The 23577-nt window shown below is 34.3% G+C and overlaps 4 protein-coding genes across 5 annotated transcripts; 2 read left to right on the top strand and 2 right to left on the bottom strand.

Moving 5' to 3' along the window:
- Positions 1–1488: 1488 nt before the first annotated feature.
- Positions 1489–4118, bottom strand: LOC133314496 (Golgi apparatus membrane protein-like protein ECHIDNA). The gene is made up of 6 exons (XM_061515985.1): positions 4019–4118; positions 3509–3565; positions 3209–3412; positions 2995–3054; positions 2519–2645; positions 1489–1606 (listed from the first exon to the last, which is right to left on the bottom strand). The coding sequence occupies exons 1-6, from the start codon at positions 4031–4033 to the stop codon at positions 1518–1520; spliced, it is 552 nt and encodes a 183-aa protein (XP_061371969.1). The 5' UTR covers positions 4034–4118; the 3' UTR covers positions 1489–1517.
- An 868-nt stretch (positions 4119–4986) lies between these two features.
- On the top strand, positions 4987–8911 carry LOC133314449 (chloroplast stem-loop binding protein of 41 kDa b, chloroplastic). 2 transcript variants are annotated; one of them, XM_061515923.1, is made up of 11 exons: positions 4987–5178; positions 5490–5498; positions 5534–5668; positions 5746–5832; positions 5955–6045; positions 6200–6254; positions 6925–6985; positions 7461–7682; positions 7982–8098; positions 8235–8324; positions 8582–8911. In XM_061515923.1, exons 1-11 carry the CDS (start codon positions 5077–5079, stop codon positions 8762–8764), a joined length of 1152 nt encoding a protein of 383 aa, XP_061371907.1. In that variant the 5' UTR covers positions 4987–5076; the 3' UTR covers positions 8765–8911. The 2 variants fall into 2 exon arrangements, with proteins under 2 accessions (XP_061371907.1, XP_061371906.1); XM_061515922.1 differs by lacking the exon at positions 5490–5498 and having other exon boundaries at positions 4989–5178.
- A 6580-nt stretch (positions 8912–15491) lies between these two features.
- LOC133314482 (galactinol synthase 2-like) lies at positions 15492–17273 on the top strand. The gene is made up of 4 exons (XM_061515965.1): positions 15492–15936; positions 16119–16439; positions 16549–16683; positions 16793–17273. Exons 1-4 carry the CDS (start codon positions 15604–15606, stop codon positions 16988–16990), a joined length of 987 nt encoding a protein of 328 aa, XP_061371949.1. The 5' UTR covers positions 15492–15603; the 3' UTR covers positions 16991–17273.
- Positions 17274–22074: 4801 nt separating this feature from the next.
- LOC133314463 (zinc finger BED domain-containing protein RICESLEEPER 2-like) lies at positions 22075–22766 on the bottom strand. The gene is made up of 2 exons (XM_061515945.1): positions 22149–22766; positions 22075–22083 (listed from the first exon to the last, which is right to left on the bottom strand). Exons 1-2 carry the CDS (start codon positions 22764–22766, stop codon positions 22075–22077), a joined length of 627 nt encoding a protein of 208 aa, XP_061371929.1.
- Positions 22767–23577: the final 811 nt, after the last annotated feature.

Raw genomic sequence — 23577 nt, 5'->3', positions numbered from 1 at the left:
CAGCTAAATACAGCAAATAAATACCATAAGGGGGAACGAAAAGTCACTTAAGTCTTCTTCATCTTGATTAACTAGGGGGAAATTTGATAACCAATCTGCACAGAAATTTTCTTCTCTATAAATGTGATTGATCTTCACAATCCAATCTCTATTCATCCAAGTCCGTATACAAGTCACAATATGAGACTCACAGGCTGGCTCACTACCAGTGGTGAGCCATGTGACCGTAGTCTTTCAGTCCCTTTTAATAATCACTCTACTCCATCCTCCTTCCCAAGCCATCTAGATGCTCTTTAATATCTCCCATAGCTCAGCCACAATAGCATTACAATAAACAACACGACAAGAAAATCCCTTTAACCATTGATCAGAGCAATCTCTGATCAGCCCTCCACATGCTGCGAGACCTGGGTTCTCTTTAGCAGCACCATCCGTATTAATTTTCATCCAGTCAACCTCCGGAAATTGCCAAGCAATTAAAGTCTCTTTATACCTAATGTTTGGGTTGGGTTGCGACTTGAAATGTGATTGATCTTCACAATCCAATCTCCGGAAATGTATTTACAACAGACCAAATTTCAACTGCCTGTTCTAAAATTCTAAGCACAATAGAAAAATATCATACATTTTTCTTCGGAAAAAAAGAAATCTCCTTTAATTATGAGTCATGTGCAGAATATTTATATGCTTTAAAATTCTCTAATTTGACTCTGCTTCCTAAATATACTATTCAGTGTGTATTAATTTTTTGTTGGACAGTTTTCCAGACATACACATACAAGAGAATTAATATGCACTAGTAAGCTTTTTAATATGCACAGGTGGGTCAATATGCTTTTTAACTTACACATTTTAGTTGATTCAATAAATTGTATCGGTGATGTTAAAAGAAAAAAAAAAAAAAATTGTATCGGTCAATTTCAAAATATATGCGGTTTTCTGCACACGAGCCATTATTTTGAAAAGGGTTGAATGGAGAAAAACAAACATAAGCAATGTTTATAACGTCCCCTAGACCTCAGGGCAGCAAGAGGAATCCCAGGATTGTCTTCTCTTCTGGTCAAACGATTCTATCACAAGCGTTTGATTTTGGTTTTGCATGGTCAATGGGTTAATTATTATGATACAACGCCATCATTCACATCGCCCCCAAATTTCCACGAATCAATATGAGATGAATAGAACAGTATGCATATGTGGAGTTGTTACAGAATAATAATGTAAATTCTTAAACCTCCAATGCAAATAAGAATAAGAAAGAAAAAACATGATTTACACTTGAAAACGAGTTTTACTATGTAATTTGGCAATCATAGTCTTACTAAAGCCGTTAAATCAAAAGGTACAAAATTTTGCGTTTGCTCTCTCGTAACTCTATGCCAGTTGCCAAGTTCAATAGGAAGTCAGAAATCAACCGGACGCTGGCTAAAAGAATCGTCATGTACAAATCGCCACCACGTCATTACTTTCAATCATTCACAGTCCTGATTTCATTTACATGTTTGATAGTGAACAACTCAGACAACACTGAATGCTGACTGTAAGGTAGAAGAGAACCGCGAGGCAATTGTCCAAGTGGCAAATTGTTGAATCTGCTTCTTAGCATCTGAAATACAACTAAGCTGTGTTATCCATTGCAAGTTTTTCCATTGAATAACATGTAAAGCACTGCCAGATGAGACAGAACATTTATGTAGAACGCAAAGGAAACCTTCCTGATGGGGCAGGGAGGGAGACACAGACAGAGCTGACATAGAACTATCAGTCTCTAGATGTGAGGTGAAACTAGGCGCAGAGGAACTCCTAAGACATGTATGTTTCATGCATATCCACAGCATTTGAAATGAAATATGTATTCATGGGATGCAATTCAGAAAATATTGATGCAAATGCAACACATAAAATTAACAACAAAACCCAAAGTTCCCATTCCCACAAAAACAAAAAAATGTGAAGAATTATTACAAGTGTTATTCCATTTCACAAACCACTAGCACATAAATAAACCACTCCCCATAAACCATTTGCATAGTCATGCCATAATAATTTTTCCTAGTTAGTTATAGTGGCATCCACATGACCACATTACCTTTGAATTACATATCATGATCCAACCATTTATGACTGAGTGATTAAATAAAGTCATGTTGAGGCCTAATAGCGCCCAGCGCACTACCCAGAAACTGAAAAGAAAAATTATAAAATTTCCATTTCACATTTCAGCAATGAACTCTGACACGAGTTACTTAGTATCCCCATAAGAGAAACAGGTGTTATTTGATAAGTTGCCATGACTTCAACTCTTCAAGATGACATATTACTTGTATGCTAATAATATAATGAATTAATTTATGTTGGGACAATGATGACAGACTACAGTGAGCAAGTCTTCACTTGTAATTAAAATTTTCAGTATCTCATTATTTCCAGCAATTGGCCCCACCTTAAACCAATATCCTTTACAACATTAGAAGATACACAAGTCAGAACTTAGAAGAACACCACAAAACTAGCATACCTTTTTGGCATTTGGTAAAACCAACAATATTTGCAATACTGAGGGTCAAACAAATTCCTACAACAAGGAGGTAATCAGCTTGAAGCCTTATGAGCGAGAATATTGTCAGCAGAATCCATGCAATTGCCTAGAGAAGAATACACACACACAATTTAGCAGAGAACATAATTATGCTTTTTTTTTTATGGGGTTGGGGGGAGCTACTCATACACCTAAACTGTAAGCAGATGCAAAACACAACATGCTAATTGCTAATTCACAAAGAACTATTTGCTATCCAGATCCAAAATTTAATCTATGTTGAACACTAATCCCTATTTAGTATTTACATCAAAGCAACACATAAACCAACTAAATAAGCCTGATCTGGACAGAATATTCAATGTACTATCCCCCGTATTCAAATTACCACATATTACCAAAGGACAAGAAAAAACTGGAATGTCATCACATGCTTTAACCAATCATTTTCTTACTGTAAGGTAGAGCGTCCACCAGAAAAGCCATGAATCTTTCTTGTTCAACCGGGCCAATGACTGGAGGAAAAACAAACAACATATGTAAGATGCAAGTATCTTTATAGCATTTGGAGTGCAATCTTATGCAACTCAGCATACACGATAGAGATATTATTTCAAAAATAAGATCACAAGAAGCAAGTTGAAATTGATCAAAACATGCAACTCCAACCTCTTGATCAAGACATTCAAATTTCCAAACACTCTCATCCAGATCATTTATTTCATTCCACCACCTCAAACCAACTAAAATTCTCCCACTCACATTCTTGACTACCCAAAAGTCAAGAGCAGCAAGAAGGACAGTCACCACAAAAATGATGACAAAGTTATCAATAAAGAGGGCGGAGAGAACGTAAAATGCCAAAGCTGCAGCCTGCCAGACACAGAAATATTACTTTTAACAAGGAAAAAGATATGGCGTACATAGAATTAGAAAGATATCCGAACAGTGCAATGAAATAAACTGAACCTTGAAGAGAACATGAAAGAAGCAAGTGTTTGGATTGGCGTAGTTTTCACCTACAGGCTGCACATAGAGTAGAATTTGATGAATTAATTATCTAAAACAAAATTAAAGGCCTGATATAGAACTTGAATTTTATTCGGAGACAAAAATATGTGGAAAAAAAATAATATAAGAAATCCGTTTTCTTAGCTGTTCCATCACATTTTCAGTGAACAAAAATCTAAATCATATGTTAATTTAGGTGCAGCTATGCGCATACTAGATGGAATTCACAGAAACATGTCTGTCTCCCACATAATTTCATTAGGCTCGGGTTCGCTTTAATTTTATTTTTTCTTCAACATCAATGAAAAAATAAAATTAATCTCATAAATAAGAAATTGAAACAAGGAAACCAGATCTAATAATTATCCAAATGACGGATGAAAAATAGTTGCAGGCACGTATGTACATTTATCACAATGGAAGAATAGAATGCAGAGAACCTACAAAACTGATAGATAGTTCACATACCTGGCCGAGACCCATATAGCTGTGACTGTGAGATCTTGGGAAATACTGTTAGCATAATAGCAACAAACTAGTTACTATACAGAAAGAGAGGGAAGGGAGCCATAACGAACACATCTTGCATCTTGCATCTTTCTCTTCTTCCCTGACAGTTGGGGCTACGGCTATCAAATTATTGGGCTATGAATGCCTAGCCCGATTTTTATTCATTTTGGGGTAATTATAATCAGGCCTGGCCCATTTTGACAGTCGAAGCTCCATAACTGTTTCTTTTGTTTTTCACTTCTCAACTCCTGAAGCCTAATACGTGATGCTATTGCTCTAATTTGTGATGATTGGTCCATTGTATTGTGTTTGTGTGACTTGTTCGTTATTTTAGTTTGCGTGTTATGCATAACAAGGGATAATACACTGGTTGAGTTAGAGGATAATTTTTTGTGTGTTATTAGTTGATTTACGATCAATGCATAGAATTAAAAAATTTGTAATATTTATAAAATAAAATAATAAAAATTTATTATAATATCATTTATGTTGAGAATTATTTTAAGTGTAATAAAATTAGGATAATGAAGGAATAAGGGTTAGTGATCTTTGTCTCCTTTTGTAATATGGACAAATTTTTTTAGTTTAATATAATGAGATTTAAGGATTTATGTTTTTTTTTAATTATTATTTTTCAATACTTATATTAATTTAACAATCAAACCAAATACATTTTTTTATTACAGGTTCTGGCTTATAGTTTCACAAATCAGATGTTAGTTTTGGCATCTGAAGCAGGAGTTTTTTTTTTGCAGCACAAGTCTATCTTAGGCACACACATATGAGGTGAGCAGTAGTATAAGATGGATTTTTTAAGATTAAAAAAATGAATGTTAAAAGGGGAGGGAAATGAGAGGCTATGAATGGAAATCAAGTGAGGTGGAGGTGGATAGTTGTCTTATCCCAACCAAAGAAGAGGTGGCAGTTAGTTGGGTGATGGAAACACTTCAAATTTTAGCCCCATACTTACTGAACTACACACCAAGACTGTGTGGACTCACTCCTCACAAAGAAGCATGGCAAGGCTGGTGGCACTCCAACAGAACCAGTTATCTTTCTCTCCCTTAGCTTCCTCTCTTTCTGATTTTAGTGGAACCAGACTTCAAACTCAAATTCAGGTCCTTCACTTCACTCTTTCTTCTATGTGGAATAACTGTCTTTCACTTATCAGGACTATGATTTCTTGGAGTAACTGTCTCTCACTTAATTTCTATTTCAATCCTATGTGGATGTCTGTAGAGTTAACCCCCTTAACATGTGTGGATTAAGGAGCAGGTCTTGAACAACATTGTATTCTGTATTACTAATACTAAATAATGTCACTTCAACAATTCTTGTATTTGTCCTGTTGAGTTGAATGAATTGTATACTTCCTACAAACTTGGGGTTAAGAAGTTCAAGAATTTATGTATCGCAGTGACAAATAAAGCAGGTATTCGTCCCTAACTCCCAACATGCTTATTTTGGTTACAGTTGAAAAGAAAATCATGGCAGCCAAAAGGATCTTTTTATGTATCAGCATCAAGCACCAAGAAAATCCTCATAATGGGAGGCACTAGGTTTATTGGTGTATTTTTGGCTAGGCTCCTTGTCAAAGAGGGTCACCAGGTATGACTTAATTCATTCTGAGTTAACTGGACATTTTGGAAGCCTTAAATAAAAAAAAACCTTATGAATTTTGGCAGGTGACTTTATTCACAAGAGGAAAAGCACCCGTCACTCAACAATTGCCAGCTGAATCAGACAGTGATTATGCTGATTTTTCTTCCAAGGTATTGTAATTCTAAATGTAAACATTGGACTAACCTGCCAGTAAGGCATGATGAGATACTTTTCATCCTTGTTACTCTCATCCCTGGAGCTTTTATTCTTTGTAATATTTTTTGTTTCCCAGATATTGCATTTGAAAGGAGACAGGATGGACTTTGAATTCGTAAAGTCCAGTCTCTCAGCACAAGGGTTTGATGTTGTTTATGACATAAATGGTGTGCAGATTCCTACTAGTTCACACCTTCTGTGCTTATTGTTTTCCTTACTTAATACCATTTCATAATATATCTTTCGCTTCTGGTTCAAATCATGATTTTTCATGATATCTCTCTCTTCAGAATCAAATCATGATTTTGGCATATGTTTCAGGACGAGAGGCAAATGAAGTTGAGCCCATACTGGATGCTCTGCCTAACCTGGAACAGTAAGCTTTAGTAGTATTTGATGTATTCTAGAAGTTTAATCAGACTATAAATGCAAATTGTCATTGATCTATTCATCAATGAGTTATCTAGTTAATTATATTTAAGAATGAGTTTGATGACACTTCAAAAAAACAAAAAATTTCACACAATTGTCATATTCATTATACTTAACATTCAATGTAGAAAATCAATTGGGACAGGGATAATACATAAAGTTCTCCAATTCTTGCCTCATCAAGATTATGTTTGAAATCTAGATAAAACTATCAACTCTTCTGTCATGCCCTTCATTTCCTTTGACATATAGAAATTGGAACTTGCTACTAATTAGATGGCTCAGACTTCAGTCATATAGATTAATATCAATATAAAAATGACTTCTTTTTTTTTAACAAAATAAGTCAAAGAGGAATAAAAGTTTATAGTAACAAGGATAAGATTAGTCAGAATCTGTATAACAATTGATGATTTAATAAAAAGACTATATTGAATTCTTTCATTTGAAAAGCCAAGACTTCTATAAGTTCAAATGTGATACTTCATAGTTTTGACAAATGCATAAATTATAAAATTCTAATTACATATAAAGAAAAAGTCTCTATGGTAATATTTTGTAGTATGCCTCCAAATTCCAATTTTTTATAATCAAATGCGGGTTCCAAATGTCAGGTTCATTTACTGCTCTTCTGCTGGTGTCTATCTCAAATCTGATTTATTACCTCACGCTGAGGTCAGTTTACGTTTTATTACACCTTTCTTCCCCTGATTTCAGATATCTATTGTGATGATGCAGTTGTTGGGGCCTGTAATCATTTCATATCATTATGTTTTACGTAGGAGTTATGCCATTTTTTTAATTTTTTTCACAAATTACTAATGTAGTGTTTGCAAAAGATTTTTCTTTCTAGTTCTTTTGTGGCAAGATCTTAGTTGATTATAGGATATCAAATTATGTCGTAATAGCATGACCTACTTTACACTGCAAACCCCACCCCCCACCCCCCAAAAAAAAACAACAAAAGTCATTACTCATTACACATTATATTATGATAGGAGAGTCTTATTTAAGCCTTTAGTTACTTGCACCGAAAGATTCACTGTTCAAACTTATTTTATACACATACAGATGCTCTTTTTAAAACTTTTCTCACTCTCCAATATAATTAATTTCATTTATCTTTTAACTCTCTGGTTCCTGGTGATAGACTGATGCAGTTGATCCTAAGAGCAGGCACAAGGGAAAGCTTGAGACAGAGAGCTTGCTGCAATCAAAGGGTGTTAATTGGACTTCTGTAAGGCCAGTCTACATCTACGGACCCTTGAACTACAACCCTGTTGAAGAGTGGTTCTTCCACAGATTGAAAGCTGGTCGCCCAATTCCTATTCCCAGCTCAGGAATACAGATGACACAACTTGGTCATGTTAAGGTATGAAACTTGCATTTTTACTGTTCTTTAGCTGATCATATTCATTTTGCTTCCAGAGTTATGTATCATGCCTACTATGTTCCATTTTTTGTAATTTGAAGACTTGGAAGCATAAATATTTTATTTAAGCTACCTTTCTTCTCGCTGATGCTTCTTTATCAGAAAGAAATTTTAAATGCTTGCCTTCTAAGATGATTTTGAAGAATAATAAATGCTCTCCTATGAATGAAATTAATATGACAATATGTAAACTCATGGCATTTTGTGATTTTGGCTAAAGTATGGTTCAATTATGACAGGATTTGGCAAGAGCTTTTATTCAGGTTCTTGGTAATGATAAGGCCAGCAAGCAAGTGTTCAATATCTCAGGAGATAAGTATGTTACGTTTGATGGATTAGCAAGAGCATGTGCTAAGGTAAGCAATTCATCTCATATAATATTTAAGGCTCCAAACAGAGAAAAATGGAAAAATTGTTCGATAATGTCATGTATATTGACTTTGAGCCAAGTATTTTACTATCCTAGTATTCGTTTGTTTTGTCATTTTTCAGGCTGGTGGGTTCCCGGAGCCAGAGATCATTCACTACAATCCTAAAGATTTTGATTTTGGGAAAAAGAAGTCATTTCCATTTCGTGACCAGGTGAAACGACCACACAAATATATGATTCTATAAGAAAAGGGGCGGGTGCAAGTGGTTGTAACTATGCTTCTTTATTTAAAAAAAAAAATTAAAAAAATGACATCAATATATAGCCTAACGATATAATGAAATACCGTTGATTTTTTATTTTTATGTTTTTAGTATAGAATACGGTTGATTTTCTTTGGGACACCTCTTTCACCGCATATATTCTTTATGGTGAATAATATTGATATGCCATATTCTTTATTGTGTAGCATTTCTTTGCATCAATTGAGAAGGCAAAGAGCGTGCTTGGGTGGGAACCTGAATTTGGCCTTGTAGAAGGTCTTGCGGACTCGTATAACCTGGACTTTGGCAGAGGGACTTTCCGGAAAGAGGCCGATTTTTCAACAGATGACATAATTCTTGGCAAGAGTCTTCTTACTGTTAGTGCATGATTATTCTTCTTTCAGTTATCAGTATTTCCCATATAAATTAAAAGAGCTGTTCTGCTATGCTATAATGTCATCAGATAAAGTTGTGTAATGTTCCTCAGTTTTTCATGCAGTGATTCTTTTTTAAATAAATAATGGTTTTGCCTTCAATTTAATTCTTTCTGATGGAAAATGGGTTCAAACTTGCACGCGTAGTAGATTTCTCTAAGAACAAGTTCAATGCGCGAACTGTAAAAATTGTTGATTGATTGTGTGTGAATTTTTTATATAACGTATTCAAATTCTTTTTACGTTATCATCGAATGATATGGTGATAAATCGTAATTTTTTAATCTTTCTATCTAAAACAATATTATTTTGGTAGTAAATATATATAATTTGTTTGTATTCACTGTAGAAATATTAAAAGAAAAATATTTCTTCAGTCACTTATCTCCAGTGAGATGTCGTTTTGGGTTATAAGATTAAAAAAATATAATGATAAAGACTAATATAACTCTGCAATATATTATAATTATAAAAATATTTTGATTTTCGTTCCAAAATGACATCATTTTGAGCTCACTGAAAATAATTTATCTCCATTGACTAGAAAAATCCTTTACCATAGAGCCTTGAAAGAACATATAAAAATTGTTTCTAAATATTTCAAATATTTCTTACACACACTCGGAATCTACGTAAATGTATCAACTATAAGAAATAAATTTCAAAATTCAAATAAATCAATAGTTTTGCTTCTTCTTTTTTCTCATTCAAAAATTGGCAAATAAAAAGCAAAACAAAAGGGAAACAAATAATACGTCATGCCCCTGTGCTTAATTATCCCTTCGGAAATTAATTAATTAATTGTTGCTAACCGTCAATAAATTATTAATTTAAGAGAAAAATATTTCTACGGTTAATGCAGATAAGTTATATGCATTTACTTTTAAAATGATGTCATTTTGAGATTAAAATATCAAAAAATTATAATTATAAAGACTATAATAACATGAAATAAATTAAAATTACAAAAATAACATGATTTTTGTCCCAAAACAACGTCGTATTGGGTTTACTGCAGATAACTGCAGAAAAACGAACCCTTAATTTAATGATCAAGTGATTCAATTTTTTTTGTCCCCACACACTAACACGAGACTTTTCAGTATGCTTTGTCCTCACTCGCACACTTCCCGGGAAAACTTCCCAGGAGGTCACCCATCCCAGAATTGCTCCAAGTCAAGCACGCTTAACTGTGGAGTTCTTCCGATCCGGGCTACCAAAAAGTAGATGCATCTTGTTAGTATAGGTAGTACCAATTAATTCTTATAAGCCATTCCTAACTGTACCGTCCCATACCAGCACAGTCTCTGGAATCCTTCTCTTTCGGGTGTTGATTCGATTCATTCATGAACCCCCAAGCTGCAAGATTTGGCATAAGTCGCTCATTGTCCGTGCCCTTTCGCACCGGCGATCACTCCCTGCCTTTGCCAGCTCTTGGGATGTTACATGCCCACCAGCTTCCGCCTGGTTCGTCCTCGAACCACACCGTACTGGAAGAGAGGCCCTGCTCTGATACCAAAATGTAACAGCCCCAAACCCTGTAGCAGGATATTGTCCGCTTTGCCCCGCGCACAAGCACCGTCGAGCTCACGGTTTTACGTTTCGGGTTACCCCAAAAGGCCTCCTACAAGAAAAGGTATCAACACCCTTATATAAGGCATGCTTCGTTCCCCTCTCCAACCGATGTGGGACATTACATCCTCCCCCACTGGGAATACAGCGTCCCCGCTGTACACACCGGTGATGATGATATGGCAACGGTAAGAACATGAAATGATGATAATGATATCTGCATGCATTTTTATATCATGATGCACTTTTCTGTTTGGTGTGTGACCACATTTCATGGCATGTACACATTAGATCGATGTAGGCTTTGAAATTGTAGAATAGTTATATACAGGATCTTTTAAAAAATAATGTGAAAATCTTACTATACAAATAATCTTTTTTTTTGGTGAGCTACTATACAAATAATCTTACTATATAGCTTTTATGTTTTGTGTGTGTAATTTTCTGTTTTCTGAATAAAATAATTCATTTTATTCATATATATGTTTAAATGTGTTCTATTACATTTTTATTCTATTTTTTCTAAATATTTATTAAATAACTGATTTAATGATTTTAATATTTATGATATATATAAGTTTGATTAGGAAAATGAATTTGATTTCTTAGGATGTGCATGACAACTATTCTAAAAAAATAATTCTTTTATATTTTTATGCCTTGGAACAGTGTCTGAGAAAAAGATGTGTTTGATAACATATTCTATTTTAATCTGAAAATGAGAATTGTGTTTGAAAATAATTTCTATTAAACATAAAAAAATTTGGATTATCACTTTTCCTTTTATATGGTGGTGGTGGTTGCCACGGTGATGACGTGGTGGTGGTGACGACATTAGCTGCGATGTTGGTGTTGGTGGTGACGGCAGTAGCCGCGGCAGTGGTGGTGGAAATGGTGGTGGCAATGATGGAGGTGGTAACGGCAGTGGCTCCGACAATGCTGGTGGCGTGATAGTGGTGGCATGGTAGTTGTGGTGATGACAGTAACTGCAGCGGTGGCATGTGATGGTGAAGGCATGGTGGTGACGATGATGATAGAGGTGGTGATGTAGGTGGTGATGGTGGCATGGTGGTATAGATGGATGGAGGCGATGGTGATGGTGACAGTGACATCATGGTGATAGTGGTGGTGATGGTGACGGCACTGGTGGTACGATGGCGGCGCGATAATGGTGGCGGTGGTGATGATGGTAGAAATGAAGAGTGATTGAGAATGACAAAGTGTTTCTCATTTTGTTTCCGAGAACAAAAAAAAATAGAATTTTTTTTATTCTTTTTTCTGTTTCCCAACATAAAAATTAAACCGGTTTATTTCAGAAAAATAAAATAAACTGATTTATCAAACGAATTTCCTATCCATTTATAGTCTCGCGAACAGAACCTATTCAATTTATCTATTTTTCATGTCTAAACTTGTCCATTTAAAATCATATTTTATAAAATTCTAAAAAAAAAATTATACTATAAAAAACTAATTTTTTCTTTCTTTGGCAAATTAATTGAGATTCATAAAATAAATATATTCTGACGTGCGAATATATTTTATCTCCACCTTTGCATTTATTTCAACTAATTTATCTAAACTCGATCCTGTCCAAATACATTTCCTATAAGCCACACGAATAATTGGCAATGCAATAAATATTTTGAAAAATGTTAAGGGAGATGTTATAGTTACAACTTTTTTTTTTTCACACTCTCTTACAACCATATATCATAACCGTTGGTTTTCGCCAATCAACGGTTATGATTTTCGCAAATTAAAATCATTAATCAATTATTAATTCATAATAAATGACCGTTGATTGGCGGAAATCAACGGTTATGATATATGGTTGTAAGAGGTTGTAAAAAAAAAGTTGTAAGTATAACCTTCCTCAAATGTTAATTGTACAAAATAAAACGTCATTCAAAATCATACCCGTAAGATTTTTCCCCGTTACTAACATTTCTCCATGCATTAACCGTTTATCAATTAAAACTGGTCCAATTTTATCAAATCCTTCGAATCAACTAATTAATATAAATAAACGGGTTAATTTATTACAAAAAAAAAGGGTTAATTAAACTGATTAAGATGTAATAAATTAAGGGAAAATTGTGTGTCATTTAAAAGGATGTAAATTTGTGTCATTTTAAGAGAGAAAAAGAGATAGATAAAGAATGAGAGAGAATTGACAAAAAAAAATAAAGGTGTGGGTCCCACTTCTTTATGAGAGTGAAAGGATATAAGTTGTGTCATTTAAAAGGATAAACACTCTTTCCATAAATTAATAGATCCAAACTAGTTGATTCAATTTAATCCGTGTTCTCGTGTTCAAATATTTGATACACGTGTTAAAATTTTAGTAGGTGGAGTTTTATTACTTATGTAATCTTAACTGCATCGATGGTGTGAAACAAAATTTAAGATATTATGTATTATTTCACTCTCACAATGAGACGAGACTCATATCTTTATATTTTTTGTTCATTCTCTCTTTCTTTGTCTATCTCTTTCTCTCACTTAAAATGACATAACTCTACATCTTTAAAATGATACACAATTTTCCCATTCATTTATTTCATGTTTCAACTTTTAGTTGAGTATCTTACAGATTTATTGCGTTTCCCCTTTTCTTTGGGATAAGATATTATTACTATCAAATAATGTTATTATCATATCTTAAATTATTGATTTCCGTCAATCAACGGCTATCATTTATTATGAATTAATAATTAATTAATTAATTTAATTTGTAAAAATAATAATCATTGATTGACAAAAATCAACAGTTAAGATATGATAGTGATACTGATAATAATATTATTTGATAGTAAGAATATCCTATCTTTTATCTTGTAAAATTTATTTTAGTCATTATATTACAGATTTTGATCCAAACAAAGTTATCATATTATAAATAAATAAAAAAGAAAATCTAGCTTTAATTTCCCTCAATCACTCCTATATCATAGGAAATAAAAGAAAAAAAATTCCCTCGAAGTTATAAGAATATATTATTGACTGCTTTATTTGTCATGGAATATATCCTGTTCACGTGAATATGGAATAGTAGTGAAAATAGGAGGACATTAATTAAAAAGATTAAAGACAATGGAATAAAAGAAGAAAATTCCCTCAATTAAGTTATCCGAATATATTATTCAGTGCTTTATTTGTCATGGAATACATCCCGTTCAAATGAATAAGAAATACTGACCGTTTAAAGACAATGGAATATTCTCAAAGGAATATTTCATACCGTCAATTTCTTTTAGTAGAAGCAAATGAATAAGAAATAGTAATAAAATAGGAGGACATTAATTCAAAAGATTAAAGACAATGGAATATTCCCAAAGGAATATGTCATGCCTGATTCCCTGTGCAGCCTGTCAATTTCTTTTAATTGAAGCTGTCTTTATGAGGGTCAATTTTACCTATTCTGTTGGTCCAACTTAACCTTGCAATCTCACTCTTTAAGGCAAAAATATATATATTCAATTTTGGCACATAAACCATACCATCTACACATTCATATTTTTCATGGTCGGTTAAGTCGGAAGTCTCACCAACATTATCCTCCAAAGAGTAGAGTAATGTTATATTTCACTTTCATTATCCCAAACTGCTCCAGTTAAGTGCACGATGACGACCTTCATTAAATTTGAGCTGGTCTTGCTTTTGGACCAACTAACCATACCGGAAAAAACGTCCATGCGCCGAGCCACCGTTGGTCCAACGAAGGTACACTAATCGCCACGTGGCGATACCAAGGCCTCTCTTCAAATCATGCCGACACATGTTCCACCATATACGGAGATGCTGGGTGTTAGACACGCAATGGATTTTATGGACCCCACCAAAAAAAAGTATATTTTAATTATGATTAAATTATTAAAAAGAAAACTAAAGTGTAGTGATTTAGAAGCCACGTGGAATAAATGTTGACGTGGCGACTCAGAAGGGTCGGACCCACATAATAATGGACCCACTTCACGTACGACATTGCTATTTACGTTAAAAGTAATAGCGATTATATGTAAAGCCACGTGTCCAGTATTCTGTCGACGTGCCTCTCACTCAGGTAACTTTCGTGGAAAATTGGTTCATAACGGAAAAATTGATCCGTAATTAGCTAGGGGTAGTAGGGCCAGTCGGTGATGATAAATCTTCCTGCTGGGGCGGTGGCAGTTAACCACAAAATTAATATTTTAATACTTGCTTAAACAATTCGCAAATTCCTAATGTAGTTAAAAATGGGTTTGATTAATCTAATGTTAAAGGAGATAAGTTATCTTATATCATAGAGATAAATTTGTGGGTTCCACCATCTGAAAAATAAAAATAAAAAAAAAGAAAAAGGTGACACAATTATCGAAAAGTGTGTAAGAGAGAAAATTATCACATGTATTATAAGAGTAGTTTTTCTTGTAGTTAAATCATATTATAACTACATATTTTAACATTAGCTAAAGATTCGACAATTTCAGTTTGGGGCTCCTGCCCTTTTAAACTACCAAAAAATAAAAAGATTCGAGTTAGTACTGAAAAGCGTGTATAAAACGTATTTCACGATTTGAGTTTTAAGTTTTGATCATTTGTAAGTTTTACTTGTTAATTATTATTTCTCTATTAAGAATATTATACCATTTGTTAAGAATAATTTGTTGATAAATAATAGCATCAAGCTAATATTTTTCATCATATTATTGGTACTGTTATAATATTTTTTTTACATTCACACGACAAATTGAATTTGCTATAAAGTTAAATACTAACGAGGAGAAAGAAAAGAAAAAACAAATCAACACAAAACAAAAGGGGTAGTTATGATGAGAAGTCCGTACCATTACTGATAACATTATCCTTATATTATTTGTTGAAATGCTAACTTTTATAGTCAAATTATGACAGTTTTGAAAGAGGTTAAACCACCAGATTGAATAGGATGAAAATTTCCAACAAAGGTGGACCAAAACGATAATATACATTAAGTAAATTATTTAATGTGAGATTATCTGGCACCGACCGTATCCGAAGATGCTATCTTGAATTAAATTTAAAGGTTAACAAGCATACCCTCTGATAGGCTCAAGTTCTATATAAGACACCCTCTACCCTCGATCATTTCACACACTGCAATACCAAATCACTTCTTTGCTTTGAAAAACACTCTCATTTCTTACTTGTTTCCTTAAACATTTCTTTTTTCTTTCCCCTTTTCCTAGCTCACTGAGATCATGGCTCCTATTATCACCCCAGCTGCTGCAAATGCCACCACTGAACAATCCAAGACTGCTAGCAGGAGTGACCGTGCCTTTGTCACTTTCTTGGCAGGGAACGGTGACTACGTCAAGGGTGTTGTGGGTTTGGCTAAAGGACTGAGGAAGGTCAAGTCCATGTATCCTCTTGTGGTTGCGGTCTTGCCCGATGTTCCTGAAGAACACCGTCAGATTCTTCACTCACAAGGTTGTATTGTCAAAGACATCGTGCCGGTTTACCCGCCGGAGAACCAGACCGTGTTTGCACATGCCTATTATGTTATTAATTACTCCAAATTACGTATTTGGGAGGTACATGTTCTTGTTTTTTTGTTGTTGCATGTGTTACATGTTGTATTCGTATCTTTTGCTTTAACCGAATTTTTTATTCTTTTTTGTGCTTTAGCAATTGTAAACAAAGTAGTGTTCTGTTTTAACTGTATGGCAGATTCTGATGTGTTTCTTTGTTGTGATTTAAACATTAATTGTTGCAGTTTGTGGAGTACAGCAAGATGGTATATCTAGATGGTGACATTCAGGTTTTCGGAAATATTGATCATCTGTTTGATCTGCCTGATAATTATTTTTATGCGGTGATGGATTGTTTTTGTGAGAAGTCTTGGAGTCACACCCCTCAGTTTAAGATTGGGTACTGCCAACAGTGCCCTGATAAGGTTCAATGGCCCTCTGAATTTGGTCCCAAGCCTTCTCTATATTTCAACGCTGGCATGTTTGTCTATGAGCCTAGTCTGGACACGTGCAATGATCTCCTGAAAAAAGTTCAAGTCACTGAGCCTACTTCCTTTGCTGAGCAGGTTTGTTCAATCGATCGAAAACATGCCTTTTGTTTTATGAAATAAAAATAAATAAATTGAAGTGTTGAACCTCAAAGGGTAAGCTTAAATTTGTTTTCATGTGTTGCAGGACTTTCTGAATATGTACTTCAGGGACAAGTACAAGCCCATACCTAATGTGTACAACCTTGTGCTGGCCATGTTGTGGCGTCACCCTGAGAATGTTGAATTTGAAAAAGTTCAAGTGGCTCACTATTGTGCTTTTGTGAGTGTGCTATTTCTTACTATGCTTCTCTATACATTCATTTAACTTAATTTCTGTTTCTTTTTGAGATTTGAATTAATGTTGATAAATGGTTGTTTGTTTCATTTAGGGGTCTAAGCCATGGAGGTTCACTGGGAAGGAGGAGAACATGGACAGAGAGGATATCAAGAAATTGGTGGACATGTGGTGGGAGATATATGACGATGAGACACTTGACTATAATAACACTGTCAATGTGGAACATTTCAAGGGGGCGCTTTTGGAAGCTGGTGGCGTTAAGTTTGTGCCCGCTCCATCCGCTGCCTAATTATGCTTTGCTTATATACAGCAATTAAGTTAGACAAGTACATTGTCGTTATTTACACTTTCCTTTTTGGGTCTTCTAAAGAAACGAGTATGGCTGTAATTTGGATGACCTTCCCGTGTAGGGAGTCACATATCACATAGCTTTTGATTATTAGGATTTAGAGGACCTTTTTTTTTTTTTTTTTTGTGAGAGTCCGGTTTACTTTGTTTTCCTTGATAACCCGTTATGGGCTGTGGATATCATCCCTAATAGTGTTAAATGGATTAAATGGAAATTTTTATTTTAGCTGTATTTTTTTCCCTCTGTTCATTACTATAATATCTTTCATCGTTATTTCCGCTCTCGTTTTGATTTACATTAGAAGAAAAAGGCTATAATTGCGCCCTGGCTGTGCATGACCGGTTAGTATTGGAGTTTTTGCACGCCGATTAATCGTATCAACACGTTACTTTTATTTTATTTTTATTTTGGTAAAAGTCAACACCGTTAGTTGCTTACACTATTCGGTCCAAATCCAATGTTATACATCTTCAATCTAAACAACGTAATCGCTAATTACCATGAGCATCGGGACGCGTGTCTGGTTGAGCCCCGAATCATCATATACATTATCATGTTACCCTAAGCTCATCTACTTCTATAGGTTGATGTATAGACTGCATTTCTGTACATATAAATTATATATAAAAAAATTGTCTCTCTGTGTAAAAAAAAATAAAAGTAAAAATTGCCTGTGTCTTTTAGCTCAGACCTATTCTATCCTGGTAGCAAGCCTTTCTACCTAAACAGTTATGATTTACTAATAAATTCTCCAAGCCCCAACCAACAAACATATACCCTCTCCATGGGACTTAGCCGCTTATGAATATCCCAAATATAATATGATAATTTTTTTTTTCGTACCTGCTACACATACAGTCAAGATACGGACTCGAATTTTACTATATGACAGAGATATTTAGTCTAATGAGTGGATATGTTAATCTTGAATCTAATATCTTCTCTAAAGTATCTATGAATGAAATATCCTTATTATATTGACATACTATTTATTCTACATATAGGAAACATTCACCACATTTATGTCCCTTTCACTGTATAATCCTTGAAAAGAACACTTTGTTGAGTTAAGATAATTTCAATTCCTTGATCTATTATCCATGGTGAGAGTTTTTGGAAAAAAAATGTTAAAGTTACGTCGAGCCGTTTAGTTGAGTTTATGTCCTCTCGAGTCGATGATTTGATCATATTCATGTCACCTTCATCCAATCCATGTTCGTAACATTTAAATTTGAGCCAAAACTTACTGGAAAAGACGGCTAACACCGAAGGGGTATTGGGCTTAATATAAGTCGAGATGGAAGGTACAACTTGGAAGCTTAGTTTATGAACTTTAAAGCTCAAACAAGCATAGACGTTTTTCTGCCGAGTCTGTTTTTTTTTTTTTGATAACATTTATCATAGAAAATTTGCAGTCAATTGCAAATATTCATGAATTTCTCCTCAAACAAAAAGACAATTCCCATCTTTACACCCATCTATAAATCCCACGTTAATTTGGTTCAGTTACAAAATTCTTTGGTTTTAATTACTTTATGGGAAAAACACCGTATAAAGGAGAGGATTCAAATCGGAATTGATCGATCGGTGCGGTTTCTGTTAAATTCATTATTTGGTCTTCATTCTCTTCGTCAACGTCAGTAACAATTGCTACCAGCCTGCCTCGTGATTCTAACCCAAATCCAACGGCACACAAAAGCCAACCGTTGCAGCCAGCCTAGGTACTCTCCAACAAACACAAATCCAACGGTGCAGACTACTTGTACTCTCAACGAGTTATTGTTTCATTTAGGAGTCTATGCCATAGAAGTTATACCGAAAAGAAAGATAACATGACTAGAGAGAAGATATCAGGAAACTAACGAAGAAGTGGTGGGAGATATACGAGGATGGGAGATTGTACCATAACAACACCGTCAACGGGCAGCGTTCGGAAGCTAAAGTACAGTAATTAAGTTGGACCGAGAATATTCATCATTTACTTTTTTGTTTTTGGATCTTCTAAATAAACGAGTATGGCTTTAATTTGGATGTGCTTCCCGTATATAGGGGAGTCACATATCATATATAGGTTGTCGTTGTTTACTTTTAAAGAGTCTGTTTACTTTGTTTTCCATTATAAGCCATCATGGGCCGGCCGTGGATACCTTTTGATTTAATAAAATGAATGTTTTTATTTTCGCGGTAATTTTTCTCCTGTTAATTGATATCTTTCTGCCTTATTTCTGTTCTCGCTTTGATATAAATAAAATAATGATAATAAACTTATAATTGCTGATTTGGTATTTCTAACATCATTCCTTAATTGGCATTTAGTTGCTTACACTATTGGGTCCAATGTTCTACGTCTTTTTTTTTTTTGTAAGGAAATGTTCTACCTCTTTAAACTAAACAACATTGCATCGAACGATATGTAACTGTGTCATCTCATATATATATGTTTAATGTGCGCCTAGCTTTTGTGCAAACTTCTCTCAATTTCATAATTGCTAATTACAATGAGATGAAAGGCCGCTTGTTTCTTTTTGAATTCCAAATGTTATATGCATTAAAAGAAGGGATAAATTATTCTCATGCTATAAATAAGTTTTTTTTCCTACACACCTTTCGACAATTGTGTCATCTTTTTCTTTTCTTTTTCTTTTTTTAAGTGGTGGAGCTCACAAATTTATCTCTATAACATGAGACAACTTATCTTTTTTAACATAAAATTAATAAAACTCTTAAAAAAAATGTAGTTATCTTTTATCTCTTATTTATACTGGTGCACGTCGTTAGGAAATTATATTAAATGCAATGGATATCTTAGCAGCAAAATAGTAGTGATTGAATATAAACTTTTCAAGCAGCCAACAGATATATAATATCACTTTTTTTCCCAAAACAATATTAATATATCGTCCAACAAATATCTGGGCCATCTTTGAATATACTGTATAAACACTATTATTTTTACGATAAGTGCACTTGTCGAGTTCGCAACAGCACACATGTCAAGCAATATGGGGTTTTCATTAGGGGTGTTCATCAACCGATTCAAACTGCGGTGACCGAACCGAAAAATCGATAACCGAATAAACTGAAAATCGAAAAAAAATCCGCAAATTTTAATTGGATTGGATCGATTTTCGGATGGGTTGATGAAAACCGATCCAATCCAAACCGATCCAATATATTAATTTTTCTCTACCTATTTGGGTTTTTCCCCAATCATAGCCCAAAATTTTTTAAACCCAAGACATGTTAACCCATCAACTACACCCTAGAAAAAACTTAATCACATCTTATCAACAAAATTTCATCTGTGTAGGGCTTCATATCTTATCGCTAAAAAAAAACCATATTATTATTTACTGATGCTTTTGTATTTCAAAATAAATAAATTTACAAAGTCAATATATACAAAATATGTTATTTGCACAATAATCATAAAACAAATTTTAGGATTTTCAAAAAACTGAAAATCGATCCAATCCAGACCGCGAACACCCCTAGTTTTCATGAGCCCCATATTATCGTCCTTAGGGATAAATTGTAAAACAAGCTTTTTAAAATAAAAATTAATTACAAATGAGATGCACGAGTTAGTTGGGAGCAAAGCAGAAAGTAAAGATCAAATAGTCGAATGAGGAATGGTAACCTATGTAGCACCGACGCGACACGTGACACGACACTCCGACACGTCAATCCTAAAAATATATGGATTTTGACACGTTGGGACACGTTTTAATATTAAATAATATTTTTAATTTATATAGCGTATATTTAATTTAATATTCAATAATTTAACAAAAAAATGAAACTAAATTAATAATACCCATCAACACGTTATAAATAGGGTTGGCAAAACGGCCAACCCCGCTCGACCCGTAAAATCGGGTCGGGTTAGGGTTGGCTCGAAAAAATAAACGAGCCAGAAAACCCAACCCAGCCCAACCCGAGTTGGGTTAGGGTTGGCTCGATAATCAGCTCGTGGGTTGGCTCGGAAAAAAACTCGCGGGTTGGCTCACAAAAAAAGCTCACGGGTTGGCTCGAAATGATGCCAGTGGGTTGGCTCGAAATGATGCCAGTGGGTTGGCTCAAAAATTGATTTTTGTGGAACTAGTCTTATTTGTTCTCCAACACTGCATAAAATTATCAACACTGCCAAAACTATTGATTGTCTAATGGATAATGGTGTAAATACAGTAACTAATAAAACATAACCAATAAATTAAGAAATCCCAACATAGTAGTAGACAAACACATTACAAAATAAAAATTGTCCTATGAGTTCCCATGGCCAATACAGAACAATATCAAAATCTAAACATCCAAAAGTACACCATCATCATTAGATCATCTACAAAGTTTCATGACCATTAGATCCCCGTGAAGAAGTTAATATATGGGAAATACCATCTTCATCATCATCATCATCATCTACAAAACACAAACCATAAAATGTAAATAGTCAATTAAGGTTACAATGACAAATGAAAATGAAATTTTAATTGCATTGAAAATAAATAAATTACCATTGGCATCAAAACCAGCCAACCAATTGCGGGTACATACCAAAGCTTCAACATTCTTTGACAACAACTTATTTCTATATTTGTTAAGCACACGTGATCCAATGCTAAAAGCAGATTCAGATGCCACAGTGGTAATAGGAATGCTTAACAAGTCACGAGCCATTAATGATAGATTCAGAAAACAGACAACTATTATCCTTCCACCATTGCAATGCATCAAAACTATTCCAGTTGTCAATAACCAATATAGGCTCCTCTAAATAAACATCAAGTTCAGATTTTCCAGCATTTATTGCAAGTTGTTGATTATGCAAGAACAATTCCTATCATATTTGAGAAGTGCAAAAACATAATAATTGAAGTAAGTAAGCACATGCATATAAATAAAGGCGTGAAAATAAATATGATATAACATAATTGAAGCTTTTTGCTAAACATGAACTTACATCAAAGATCTCATCATTCCATCCTCTCGTTTCCATTGACCCTTGACTTTAAGAGTGAGTGTTATCTTGACTTTGATCAATGGTAGTTGATGAATTAATGTTTACATAATTCTCAAAGAGCTTATACACGTTTGCCTTTATATTTTCCATCTTGTCATCATGTGTGTAAGCATCAATCTTTTTATGACAAAAAGATAATGTAGTAAACTTAATCCGAGGATCAAGAACAGCTCTTACTGAAAGCACATCACTATACTCTTCCCAATATTTTTGAAACTTATCCATCATCTTATTAGCCATGTTGCTTACAACCACATCTTCATCATTACTCATATGAATGAGAACACGCTGAATTTTCCAAACTTGTAGAAAGTACAAGTTAGAAGTAAGATAAGAAGTGCCAGACATCAAATTAGTGATATCACAAAATGGTTGTAAGAACCGACAAAGAATTTCCAACCTATTCCACTCTTCTTCTAAAGGATAATACTTGTAATTTCTATCACTCAATTGGAGAATTTCCAACTCACGCCTGAATTTGAGAGCACGATTAAGCATTTCATAAGTGGAATTCCATCTAGTGGGTACATCTGCTATCAATGCAGTTACAGTTTTCGCACCACCAACTTGTTCAATGCACTCCTTAAATTTGATCATTCTTGATTCTGAGCCTTTTATATATTGAACACTCTCTCTAATCTGAGACAAGGCATCATTTGCAACTTTTACTCCTTCTTGAACAATCCTATACATGTGAACTACAAAATAACATGTATAATCTCAAAAGACAGCATCGTCATGTATCACTACTAATCCAAATAAGGCCACTTGCCACCAGAGGCTCCTGCAGCATCTTTACCTGAAAGGGGGTCCCCATAATACGGGGTGAGATATACGAATATATCATAGTAAACCAGGGGTCCTTGGAGCATCTCTCCACCCCATAGTTCAATCACAGTGTAATAGCAATAACAATAATAATGCAATAAATACATATCCATGCAGTGTGTAAACAACATCTCCAGGAGAAATCCCTCGAGCTCTCAAGCTGTCCTAAGGATACTCAGATGCAAATAGTCATACTAGCCAGCTAAACTACCAAGTATGATTTACGCATCGTCATGCAACATACCAACATAGGGAAACACCATCCTATGCCATACCAAAGCATACACATATGTATAACAAGGCATTAAACTATTTCATTGCATTTATATACACTATCACAACCACTACCCATTCCGGGATTGGTGGAACAATAAAGAGAATTACACTAAAGGTCCGAAGGCTTACCTTAAAGCTTCCGTTCAACCTCTGTTCTTCACCAATTACAATTCTCACTTTTATAAACAACCACCTACACAACATGTAATGAAATCAACATATTGCATTCAAGATTATCACATAATCATCAACCAAGCTATCCAATTCATACTACAACGAGATATGAACTTACCTATTCCAAGGAGCTAATCAAGCTCCATAGCTTGCTCCAATGGTTGATCACTCACGGTTGGTCCAAATGCCTCAATCCTAGACATCACATGGACATAATTATTATTCA

The sequence above is a fragment of the Gastrolobium bilobum genome, unplaced genomic scaffold (assembly GCF_033153095.1).
Source record: "Gastrolobium bilobum isolate Gb01-03AN ecotype WA unplaced genomic scaffold, APGP_CSIRO_Gbil_v1 utg1951, whole genome shotgun sequence".
In the NCBI taxonomy this organism is placed as follows: Eukaryota; Viridiplantae; Streptophyta; class Magnoliopsida; order Fabales; family Fabaceae; genus Gastrolobium; species Gastrolobium bilobum.
This window is presented reverse-complemented; position numbering and strand designations above follow the sequence as displayed.

Coding starts and splice junctions, on each gene's coding strand:
- LOC133314496 (XM_061515985.1), bottom strand. Junction 3,413..3,508: donor TCTTTCATGTTCTCTTCAAG/GTTCAGTTTATT, acceptor TGTGTCTGGCAG/GCTGCAGCTTTGGCATTTTA. Junction 1,607..2,518: donor TTTTACCAAATGCCAAAAAG/GTATGCTAGTTT, acceptor GTTGTATTTCAG/ATGCTAAGAAGCAGATTCAA.
- LOC133314449 (XM_061515923.1), top strand. CDS start 5,077: ATGGCAAGGCTGGTGGCACTCCAACAGAACCAGTTATCTTTCTCTCCC. Junction 5,669..5,745: donor TTGTCAAAGAGGGTCACCAG/GTATGACTTAAT, acceptor GAATTTTGGCAG/GTGACTTTATTCACAAGAGG. Junction 6,046..6,199: donor TGTTGTTTATGACATAAATG/GTGTGCAGATTC, acceptor CATATGTTTCAG/GACGAGAGGCAAATGAAGTT.
- LOC133314482 (XM_061515965.1), top strand. CDS start 15,604: ATGGCTCCTATTATCACCCCAGCTGCTGCAAATGCCACCACTGAACAA. Junction 15,937..16,118: donor CCAAATTACGTATTTGGGAG/GTACATGTTCTT, acceptor TAATTGTTGCAG/TTTGTGGAGTACAGCAAGAT. Junction 16,684..16,792: donor TGGCTCACTATTGTGCTTTT/GTGAGTGTGCTA, acceptor TGTTTCATTTAG/GGGTCTAAGCCATGGAGGTT.
- LOC133314463 (XM_061515945.1), bottom strand. CDS start 22,766: ATGTATAGGATTGTTCAAGAAGGAGTAAAAGTTGCAAATGATGCCTTG.